The sequence below is a fragment of the Sebastes fasciatus genome, chromosome 12 (genome assembly GCF_043250625.1).
Source record: "Sebastes fasciatus isolate fSebFas1 chromosome 12, fSebFas1.pri, whole genome shotgun sequence".
Lineage (NCBI taxonomy): Eukaryota > Metazoa > Chordata > Actinopteri > Perciformes > Sebastidae > Sebastes > Sebastes fasciatus.
Window position 1 is genome coordinate 8,517,437 of NC_133806.1, and position 12,369 is coordinate 8,529,805.

At 37.5% G+C, this 12,369-nt stretch overlaps 1 protein-coding gene across 2 annotated transcripts in view; it reads right to left on the reverse strand.

The window, feature by feature from the left end:
- Window positions 1-1,421: 1,421 nt before the first annotated feature.
- The window catches only part of LOC141778620 (atrial natriuretic peptide receptor 1-like), an 89,136-nt gene continuing 78,188 nt past the window's right edge, over window positions 1,422-12,369 (reverse strand). Inside the window, exons 16-23 of one of the 2 annotated variants that reach the window (XR_012596111.1) lie at window positions 8,392-8,560; window positions 7,742-7,888; window positions 5,792-5,915; window positions 5,385-5,453; window positions 4,248-4,422; window positions 3,505-3,603; window positions 2,989-3,232; window positions 1,850-1,990 (exon numbers count right to left, since the gene is read on the reverse strand). Coding sequence is in view for 1 of the 2 variants with exons in the window: in XM_074652988.1 (XP_074509089.1) it covers window positions 3,087-3,232; window positions 3,505-3,603; window positions 4,248-4,422; window positions 5,385-5,453; window positions 5,792-5,915; window positions 7,742-7,888; window positions 8,392-8,560 (929 nt within the window). In the remaining variant the exon portion in view is untranslated. Of the gene's footprint in view, window positions 3,233-3,504; window positions 3,604-4,247; window positions 4,423-5,384; window positions 5,454-5,791; window positions 5,916-7,741; window positions 7,889-8,391; window positions 8,561-12,369 lie in introns of both variants that reach the window. The other variant, XM_074652988.1, reaches the window with a different exon arrangement.

Consider the following 12,369-nt stretch of genomic DNA (forward strand, 5'->3'; position numbering starts at 1 on the left):
AATATCAGTTAATTGAAAGATTTGAAAATGTGAAATTTTAGTCTGTTCACTCCTGGATGCAGAGAGGAGAATTCTCAGGTGACCTGATTTATTTATTTTTTTTGTCGCAGTTTCCGTTTCAGTAGTGGTAAGTATGTTTACTCAAGCAACTGATGTAGTTTGATTAGATTTTATTAAGGATCCCCATCAGTTGGTACCATAGCAACCAGCAAATCTTCCTTGGGTCCACATTAAGCACATACAAACACATTAAGATACCATACCAAAACAAGAATAAAATCCTTTAAAACTAGGGCTGTCACTCATTTTAAAATAGTTCATCACAAATTAATCGCATATTTTATCTGTTCAAAATGTACCTTTACGTATTTATTACTACTAAGGAATCCATTGTTACTAACCATGTCATACTAGCTTGTCGAGGCTAAATAACTCCAAATTTAGGCTAAATTTTAAGCCCTGTTAAATTTCTTTGGGATTCCATATGGATATAATACTTTAATCTTGATATTGATCGTTTAATATTTGTGATCATTGCAGGTTTATCGGTATGAGATGTTTGTGGTTGCTGATGAGAAGGACCCACACCTACTGAAGATGGGTTTTTATCAACATCTTGCTTACTTCCAGGTCATTTACAGGTGGTTGTGTTCCTCTGACGCTAAAATAGCAGAACTTTCTGTTGTGGTTTTGTATTATATGATGTTGATTTATTGTAGCACATTGTTTATTGTAGTGTAGCTGTAATCCACGGTGAGTTGTGTGGTTATTGAAGATCACTCCATGGTGTGCATTGTTTTTCAAAAAGTAGATTATCCCTGTTTATACCATGGCCACCAGCCAGCAGTGGTGGAAGAAGTACTCAGATGTTTTACTTCAGTAAAAGTAGTAATACTAGTAGTAAAAGTCCTGCATTCAAAATGTTAGTGTTTACATCAAAATATACGTAAAGTACCAGAAGTAAAGGTGGAGCTAATTTTAATGACTTTATATACTGCTGGGTAGTTTAATCTATAATCATTCATTAGTTGGTTATATTGTGTATTAATCTAAATCTGCAAAGAAATTTCAGTTGGAGTGGAGTAGAAGTATAAAGTAGCATAAAATGGAAATACTCGAGTAAAGTATCTCAAAATTGTACTGAAGTACAGTACTTGAGTAAATATACTTACTTTCCACCACTGCTTACCAGCAATGACGAGATTATTGTTCGAGATATGAGTATTGGTCTGAAATACTGATGAAGATGTGTCAATAAGTTATCTGAAAATAATGCACATCCTTCAGCCAATCAGAATAGGGTATTTTCTGTTATCATGGTATCAGCCTTAATATCTTCTGCCTCTTTGAAACACTAATGAACCACATGATTTTTATATTTTCAGCCAGCCGAACAAACTGCAGCCTGCAACCCAGAACAAACGAGCTCTGCACAGAACTTTATTCAGGTCAGTACAAACAAACACACACTGCTGGTTTGATCCCCAGTCAAAACACAGGGCTCATCGTCACTGAAGTGAAACTAACCTTTAATCCTAATAAAGGGATGCAGAAGTGCAACATCGAGTGAAAACGAGATACAAACAAATTCAAAATGATTGACAACAAAAGAACTAACTGACTCTTACTCTGTTGAGATGATAGCAGGTTATTGGTGACTGGAATCTCTTTAGATACACACTATGATGAGCTCTAGTTAATGATAATTTCCCCAACATGTAATACACATCTAATGGCACTATATAAAAATATCAGAGGTTTTTCATACGTTGAGACATTTTGAGGCTTTTTCAGTTCATGAATCTGAATTGGAGAACACATTTTTGTCCCACTGACAACTCCGTAACGTTGGCTGCTCAGGATGTTTCAGTCCACTGGTGGTTAAGAGGTGAGGAAGGCGTCCGAGCAGAGAGATGTGCAGAAAACTGTCTTATAACTCCGGCGTCACAGGTTTGATTCCCAACAGTCATTGCATCGCTGCGTGATTGACCTTAAACCGGTAGATGTGAAGATCATTTATTGTACCAAAAAGGGGCTTCTGTGATGTTTTCAAATTTATTTAAAAAAACAAAACGTCATATAATTGCAGCTTTTTATTTAAAAACAAAAGGGAAACATTTGTATATCTACAGAGAACTTGCTGCACCCAGATTTTAACATTTTAACGGATTCTGTAACTTTGTAAAGCTAGCCATCATTTATCAATTTTAGCAAGGTGTTCACTAATATTGCAAGTTTAAATGCGCCCTGCCACAGTTTATCTGATTTGCAGAAGTCGTGCTTTATAACACCTAGTCCCTTGTCTCATCCACTGCGTGGGAAACAACCTGGAAGTTTCCACGGAAAAGTGGCTATATGCTCCTTTTTTAACGGAGGCGGGGAAGCTTACATTTGCAAAACCAAGAAGTCAGTCTTCATCTTCGAAAGTATTTTCTCTTGTAAAACTGAAAAAAAAAATACATTTTGAAAACACTTCCGATAATGTCTAAATCTTGTCTGCTGAACTTTTGAAGTACAACCTTTGAGGCGGCAGATTCAAATCAACTCTAAAACCCAAATAATCACTTTCTCTGTAAAACATATAACAGACTGGATCTGGAACACACAATATAAAGTTAATATTCTTGTATTTGCATCTCTCTGCTCCTTCATTTACAGTATGCGCCAGCTCTTCATGTGTTCACTTTGATTCCTGGTTCTGCTGGTTTCAGACCAAGTTTTTACTTGCACACTTGTCCTTCTTCTTCCTTTAGTCTTTGCGGTTTTTTTGTGCATGTGCGTGGTGACTGTGTAAGTGTTTTCCTCCGAGTCGCAAAGTCTGAATCCTTCCAGGTCTCTTTTGTACAGAAATGAAAAACAACCAGGAGGTGGAGAGTCCTCAGAACAGGTCTGCTGCAGGATGACGAGGACCTGAGACGTCTGTCGAGATACCTTCTCTACTTTCCTCCCTTACACCTTCACTTTGTCTCCTTCTCTACCATTTCTCACCTTCATCTTTCCTTTCCTCCTCTCTATTCTCTTCTCTCTTTCCTCTCCTCCGTCCCCTCCTCTCTGTCCTCAGTCGTCCTCCTGTCTGCGGTGTTTTGTCATTGGCTGTCGCTCTCTCCCAGTAGCCAATATGTGGTCATCTTCCCTTTGCCCTTGACGTCGATGTCTCCTCTCAGCTCCAGCTGGAAGCAGTTGAACTCCAGAAGGACGTCGCGAGTCGCCGCCGACACATGGATCTTCAGCGCTGCACAAACACACACGGGTAAATAAGTTCATTTCAACATGTATTTGAAAACTTGCAACTTGCGATTTTTATGTTGTAGCTAAATTTTGGCAAGGAAAAACTGGCATGGCCATTTTCAAAGGGGTCCTTTGACCTCTGACCTCAAGATATGTCAATGGAAATGGGTTCTATGGGTACCATAGGAAAATCTGAATTTGTATTACTGTATTTATTAAGAAATGTAGTTATTTGAAGTTGTCTTTATGTCGACTACAGTTCAGTGCATTTCTGACCTTCTCCGCTGGACTCCATACGTGACGACGTGTTGACGGTGTCGCCGAACAGACAGTAACGTGGCATCTTCAGACCCACCACTCCTGCACACACCGGACCTACAACACACAGTCTGAGTAAGTTCATGCATCCAACCTGAAGTAAATAAGGTGGAGCTCAAACACCAATCTGTACCATACACCTCTTTTCATTGGTTTTAGTATTGGATGTAAAACAGCACTTGCTTTTGTTATAAAGTGATTTTTGGTTTGGTTTTATCCTGTTCTAAACAACCTACACATAACACACAACAAGCCAAAACAAACAAGGTGTTATGCATAAAATGTAAGCAGAATAAAAACACTAAAAGTTCATATTTATTTCTACAGTGGTCCTGACCGCAACACAGACTGCTGTGCCCCAGCTACGTTACTGACTCAGTTGTGACAGGATTTAATTATAGTACATTATTACTCCTTATATGAAAGAATAAAAAAATGGCAAGCTGATCCAAAAGATCCATATCATGAATTATAGGTATTTTTACCCGACTGCTGCTAAATAATGACCCCTATTAGCAATGTTTAACCATTTTATGTCCTCGTCCTTCAAAAACGACACATATCGTCTTATTTTGTACAACCTGTAAACGGATAAGATTATAGTCATGCATGACATTTTCTTAAAACAATGAAAGCCGAGAACATTGTGTGTTTTCTGAACATGTTTTTGTTGAGGTTGTACATGGACTGTATATTCTCACCGCTGTGTATTCCTATCCTCAGTTTCAGCTGTTGTTCTGATCGGTGGCAGATCTTGAAGGTTCGGACGGCGTCCAGCAGGGCGAGGGCCATGCGGGCGATCTCTCTGCCGTGCTGCTTCCCGTTCCTCACCGGCAGCCCCGACACCACCATGTAGGCGTCGCCGATGGTCTCCACCTGGGGGCGCCACGGGAACACAACCAACGGGTTAGTCTCTGAGAGGAACACCAAAGTCCTTTCACAGTGCACACATTTGCTATTTTTGGTCTGTTTTCTCATTTAATACATCTGTTGTCATAGTACATTTACTCAATTATTATACTTTTACTTTATTGACTATTTCCATTTCATGCTACTTTGTACTTCTAGTCCACTACATCTCAGAGAGAGAGATTGTATTTTTTTTTACCCGGCTACATTTATGTGACAGCTTAAGTTACTTTGCAGATTAAGATTTCACATAAACAAACATATGATAAACTCATAAAATATAATGCATTATTAAGATTAAACGATTGGTTCCTAAACTTTTTGACCTGTGACGTCTTCCAAAAAAAGCACCAAAGAGACATTTCTCCGTTATTTAGCCTACTTCTCGGCAACCTAGTTTAATCACGATTAACTATGGACATCATGAGTTTAATTGTGATTAAATATTTTAATCAACTGAAAGCCCTAATAAAAACATACAATTTAACTGTTTATGAAATAAATTAGTGTATTTTTATTTAAATATTTAAAAAATTGCTTTGATTAAAACAAAAATCTTGGCATTAGTAGTTCTGATTATATATTATAGGCTGCTTAGAGCTAGTGTCAACACGTCATAAATAAATCTCTAATATCTATTTTATATTGCTGTGAAAATATCTCCTTCAAACAACTGGATTTATTCAAGTTTCTAGATAAGATAAGATAAAATAGTGCTTGAACGCACCATAATGTAACTCAATGCAACCTCCTTTGACGTTCGCTGTTAGCTCCGTTATTTAGCCAGGCAGTACTGTGCGGCATGTTTTGTTTTAATAGCGTGTCGTGCAACTAGAAAGCATTAAAGGCCGATCTCCTGATCACATATTTCTACTGAATATCGGCTGATGATGATCGGCATCCCTAATAGTTTGGGTTGATATTGTCACCTTGTAAACATCAAAGTTGTCGATGATGGCATCGAAACAGGTGTAGAGGTCATTCAGCAGAGTCACCACCTGCAGGGTCACAACATTCGGCTGTAAACATCACTGGAGTTATGTATGATACAGATTTTTGTGATATAAAAGAATCATTTCTTGCAGAGTGTGAGATGAGAAGATACCACCCTCATGTCTGTTTTGTGTACAGATTAAACAAACGAGATATAATATCAGTGAGCTTTGGAGGTGTATTTTTGAACTTTGGTGAGTCCAGCCTTTATGCTAAACTAGGCTAATCCCATCCTGACTCCAGCTCTTCGCAGACAACTGTTAAGCACCGTCAGCTGAAACACATAAAAATAAACTGTGCCTATAACTATATACAGTATAATAATGATTGTGACTCTGCTCACCTGCATCGGTGTGCTCTCTGCAGAGATGGCAGTGAAACCCACGATGTCACTGAAGTAGATGGTGACGGAGTCAAAGGCCTCAGCTTGAACAGTCTCACCTCGCTTCAACTGCTCTGCTACTGAGCTGAGGGGAGAGAAGTTTAGAGGCAGAGAGAGAGAAGTTTAGAGGTAGAGAGCGGGGGAGAGGTACCAGATATGCCAGGATGAGGAAACGTATAAAATGGTGCAAAAACAGTATATGTAGTACTCACTGTAGTATATGCTACAGTGGTATATGAAGTACTCAATATGGTACTAACACTGACTTTTTTTATGATGTACTACACTATGTTTATACTATGACTATTTTGAGTATTTTTGAATTTTCTCGTGCCATACTTTTTAGGAAATAGTATACTAAAACTTTTTTTATGATTATTGATTATGATTTTTATGACAAACAACACTGACTTTCTTTTCGGAATACTATACTATGACTTATTTCGATATGCTGTACTATGACTTTGGACATCCTATACTAATTTTTTAAGACTTTTTTTCGTGATGCTATGACTTTTTCTCAAAATGTTATGACCTTTTTATGCCTTTTTTCAACATAAGCCTACCATACTATGACTTTTTCATGACGTTCTTTCTGTTTGCTGCTGCCTTTTAATAAATGATTTCTTACACTCTACTGTAACTTATATTCTTGTATTTTATACATGTCTTATTCCATCTTAGCTTGTTTTTATTTTCTATTCTCTTGGAATTTAAAGTATGTTTCTAATTGTATTTAAATGTGCTTTTATAATGTGTTTCTTTTGTACTTTGTCGAGATGTTTTAAATGTTTCATGTACATCGCTTTGTTGCTGAAATGTGCTATATCAAATAAACGTTCCTTGCATTGCCTTGCTATTCCTTTACCTTTTGTGATTTCGATGACATACCATGATATGAATTTTTTAATGATTTTTGTATGATTTACTATACTATGACTTTAATGATTTTTTATCCTATACCATGACTTAATATGATTTTTTTAATGACATACTATACTGGACTTTTTAACCATATACTGTACTATACTATGACTTTTCATGAATTGTTTTTGACATGCTCTACTATGACTTTCATTAAATCTTTCGACATACTATACTATGACTTTTTTTATGAAATCTTTTGACATATTGTACTATGACTTTTCTTCATGAAATTTTTCGACACACTATACTATGATTTTTTAATTATTTTTCTGACATACTATACTTTGACTTTTTTTACTTTTGACATGGTACTGTATACTGTGACTACTTTTTACTTCTTTTTGACATACCATTCTATGATTTTTAATGATTTTCATGACATGCTATACCATGCCTTTTTATGTTTTTTTAAGACATACTATACTATGATTTTTAATGATTTTCATGTAAATCGCTTTGAATTGCATTGTATGTGTTGGTATGTGTTATATCAAATAAACTTTCCTTGCATTGCCTTGCTATATCACATGTTTTTATGAGTTTTATGACATACTATACTATGACTTTTTTTTTTATATATATATCTTATGATTTACCATACTATGAGTTTTTATGATTTTTTATAACATACTACTGTATACTATGACTTTAATGATTTCTTTTATATAATATACTATTACTTTTTATGATTTTAAATGACATACTATACTGTGACTTTTTTAATGCTTTTTTATGACATACTATACTATGGCTTTTTTTATTATGACTTTTTATAATGTACTATAATATGACTTTTTACTTTTTTTCATGACCTTTTCAACATGATATACTATACGTTTTTTATGAATTTTTCCAACTTTTTTTCAGATTTTTTATAACACTACAGTATTATATGACTTATTTTTTTGTTTTATGATGTACTATACTACAATTTTTGTATTACTTTTTTAAGACATACTATACAGTAGTATATGTAGTACTCACTGTGGTAGTATCTGGTACAGTAGTGCTTCAGCCTTGCGTTTCTCCTCATGATAAGCTTGTGTTCGTTCCTCAACCAGCTCCTCCAGGTTGTTGGCGTACTGCTCCATACGAGACAGCAGGTTGTCCAGGATGTTGGTCCTTGACTCCCTGAACACACACGAACACACACGCACACACACGAACACACACAAACACACATATATTTTATTTTGACTCAATCATTCATACACCGCCCTGCAACCACAAATACTCACTAGCGTACCAAATGTGGATTCTTCACAAAATGATCCCAGTAACTAAATAAACATTATAAATTATCATGTTTATGTCGCCTACAGCTTCATATTTGGAGAAGATAATGAAGCATGTTGCTTTACTTTCATTCGATAATCGCATATCATGTGCCCTGCACTCTTGTGGCCTGAAAGGTGCTGAAAAATACTCAATATATTCAATAGATTTAGAAATCCAGATGTGGGTATACTGAGGGAAAATAACACTGGAACTTCCCGGCACTACTTCCAGGATATTCATGTTAAGATACACCTCTCTCTTGAGGTTTAGCATACGTTTGCCTCCGGCTGTCACTAGATGTTTTACAAATACCACCTTCAGGTTTTAACCATCCCTCTTGTTGTCAAAGCACTCACTTGTTCTGTTTGCGCAGCAGCATCCGAATGTGGTTGAACTCTGGTCTCTCTGTCGGCTCCTCGGCCCAGCAGCGCTGCATTAGCTGACCTAGCTCAGGACTGTGACTCTGAGGATCGATGGTCGGTCTGAGGCAGGGCCACTCGCCCAGAACCACCCGATCCACAATCTCTGCAAAGGGAGGGAGAGATATACTATGAACGCTCCTTGCAAGAAAAGACAATTCAGTCAACTTTAAAAGAACAAATACAAAGGGATTTTAACTGATTCAATCCTGTCTTAGCTTTCAGTCTTCTTCAGCAGATTGAGATGGTTCAGATGATCTTACAGTGTTTGGGGGAGCGACCAGAAATAGATGGATGGATGGTTTTTAAACAGTGTGGTGAAAATGAGAAGAAAAGCAGCCAAACTGGAGCGAGGAAGAGAAACTGCTGCCAAAAGTAGAAAAAGATGTTAATTATCTGACTAGTCTGAAATAACAAATGTGGACAGAAATAATAAAGTAGTTTCCTTGGGAAGTGGTCTTCGTTGTTTTAAATGCAACAAAAACTTTCCATCTTTAATTAATTCCTCAGAGCTTTGAAGTCCATTTGAGGATAAACATTTTTTATGGTCGAGTGGAACGAGACTCAGACTGACTCGACAGAAACAAAGTAAATCTCACCAAAACCGTTTTTTCATGCAGTATAAATGTGTTTTTATTGCCTATTCTGAAAATGGTATATTTGAATATTTGTGCACACTGGGGTCCCTAAACAGTCTTGGTATTACATAAATTGTGTATCACTGTAAAGCTGAGACTCTGGTGGAGCCAATGAGCCCAACTGTATTCATGTGTGATGATGTTAGTCCCCATAGTAGCCATTTCATTATATTGAGACCATTTTTTGAAACTTGACCTCACTGTATAAAATGACCTGTGGGGACCTCCAGGATAATCACAGCCTCATGAAACTTTACAGCCACAAACAACAGACCTAGGTTATTCAGAGGATGGATGGCTTTCCTAGGTAGATCGACAATAACGGGGTTTCTGAGCAGTTTACACAACAGAAGTGCTCGCCATCCAATCGCTGAAAAATGCAATCGAAAAATTGCTACAATAACTTGTGAGACATAATAGAGCATGGGGATGGCCATCATATACTTCCATTATCATGTTCTAAGACCTTATACACAATAATAATATACCATAATAATTAATTAATTAATGTTACGTTATTTCTGATTTATGACTAGAACAACTTGTCACACAGTGTTGAGCAGCATCTCAAATTAATCTTCGGGTTCCCAGCTTTCAGATGATGTACACCACTTCTATGTGACATCTACTGTTGACCTGCTATCTCCCCCTAAAGACTCCCTCTACTCCCCTAAAAAAGACAAATACGGGTCTATTGTGGGTCTCAGATTGTTAAGGTCCTACGGACTATGGCTGTTGGTAGTTGCTGGCTTTGTCTAAATATGCAAAATGTATTTTATGGGTTATTGTTGTTCAGACGGCTAAGCTAATACAGCTAATATGTGCGAACGTCAGTTGTCATTTGTTGCCACGGTTAATATTCATGTATTCTGCAGCCTGATAGAGAGCGGAGTGAAGCAGGGCGCTTACCGTCACACTAGCTGGCAGCTAGATCGCTGACGACACTGAGAGACCACGTGAAACCAACGTCGTTATACTATTGGCTCACAAGCCTTGTTAGAAGTGGGAAACCAAACATCAGATATCCACATGCAGATATTTTTTAAATGATTAATTCACAATCATAATGATTTGTTTTTAGGAAAAGCCGTACTTTTATTCAGCACCTTTCTAAAAGCTCTGTGGATGTATTATTTATTAGAAATTATTCGTCTCCATAAAAATTGTATGAATAAGACCTTTAAGGCCTAAGTGTGCTAAGTTAAACCTAAACTAACTTTCAATCTCAATATTAATGCTGAGTTTTAGGTGAAATCTTTTTTTTTCTTTCCATAATTCCTAGAAACACACTTCATCTATTACTCCGCTCTCCTTCTTTCTGTCCTCTGTGGTTTGGAAACAGAAACTTTTCCATGTCAACTTTAAGGTTTCTCAGCAATTTCGACCACGAGCCTATTTTAAATAAATGAGGTCTTGGCAGAGTGCAGGCTGACGCCTCTGAAACTGTTCGACACTTCAAGTCCTGGAAAGTGTTTGTGGAAAGCTGGAGAGGAAGAAAGACTGCCGGCTGATCAAAGCGTCGTCCAGCTGGCAACAGGTCGGACAAAAAGAAAAAGATAAATTGTTCTCTTTTCACCCTCTCAGTCACACTGTCTCTCTTTTGTCGGACTTCCCTCCTCCTCCTCTGTCAGGGTGTAATTGTTAGTTTCAGTTGTGTCGTGCTCCGTCTCTAATTCCCCTCATTCAGTCGCCAACACGACTCAATCGCTCCAAATCCCACCGTCTATCCGCCGCTGACCTCTGCTATGTTCGCCACTGCTCTCACCGCTTCCTGTCTGCCTGATCGACAACTGATTATTAAGTTCACAAATGAGGTAGAAAAGGCCAAATGAAACCGCTCTGCCAAAGCTGCTTCTTTGGTGTTTTCATTTAAAAAAAAACAAAAAAAAAACGTATTTGTCATTTAGATCATTTCTTGGCCTTGTTGCCACAGTAAATATAGTTTAGTTAAGCTATTTACTTGATATTTACATGTTTGTCTTTGTCTATCAATTGAAACACTGACTTGATATTTTGTGGAATGTTATACTATCAATAATTGATTCTATTGTCGATGTATCATTTAGTTTTTTCATTTAAAGTTATGAAAATATTCCCAGTTTGGATGATTATTATCTGATCTGCTTCCCTTACAACTTTTTTTTGTTGTTGAAAGAATTTAATAATAATCTGTCTGAAAAAATATATTCTATATATTTTCCTATATTAATTTGTGTTGTACATACTGATACATAATCTTGTCATTTTAAGGATTTTCTTTTGTAAATCATCCATGACCAAAACATATTGTCTCTAATAAAGTCATTATGATGATTTCATTTTCCTACGCACATCTACAAGCTGTGCACTAACACCTAGTTTGAAGGGTTAAAACTGAGACTTTCAAATTACTGGTGGAGAACAATCAGGCATCATTTTCCTTGCTCTGACCACCGTTATCGTCTCTGTGATGGAATTTTCCATCAATTCCTCTCTTATTGGTAGAAAGGTCAGAGTGTTTGTCAGAGTGTCCCTCTGTTGACATTCTTGGGTTGGAGTCCTGTCTAGAGGAGCCACCGTTATCTGTACAGCTGTGCCTGTAGTGGAGACCGTAGAGCCAGTCGCTAGGGCAACCAGGGTCAGAGATGCCAGAGGAACGGAGTAAGTCAAAACATGATAAGGGGTAAGACACTGAGCACCGGGGAGGAAGGGCAGAGTTGTGAGGCCTTCATGCAGAGAGCATCTATTGTGGAGACCTGACAATTCTCCTTGATCAAGCTTCAATAAACCTTCTTTTGTAAGACATCATCAGCTCCGGACCTCTTCCTTCCAAAGATAACTTGTGTATCAATTATTCCATCACAGTCTCCACTAGCACCGCACTGTTGTTGTTTGCTATCGTCACGTGACAAACTACTAGCAATCAGTTCTTCTTTGCTGCTCTAAAACAGTAGTTGCCAGTAGCAGCCATGGTACATCCAGGGCGACAGCACAGTGAAGGCTACTGTTTTGAAGCGGCGAAGAAGAACTGATTTCAGCTTAAAAAAGTCGATTTTTTTCTGGATTCATAAATTATGGGTATCAGATCGTTGCATAGACTGCCGTACTCGCCGATACCAAATTTCCCGTATCGAAACAACTCTAGTTAGTTGGTGTGAAATCAGGAGAATTCGCTGTGATGAAGCCCCGTCTGACTTCCTTCACTGAGCGCCCTTTCTGGGTGAAAACTTGCAGCAGATCTATGGTTTTTGTTTGTTCTTAGAGATTCATACTTTGGAAATCTGTAGTAAAAGCCAAT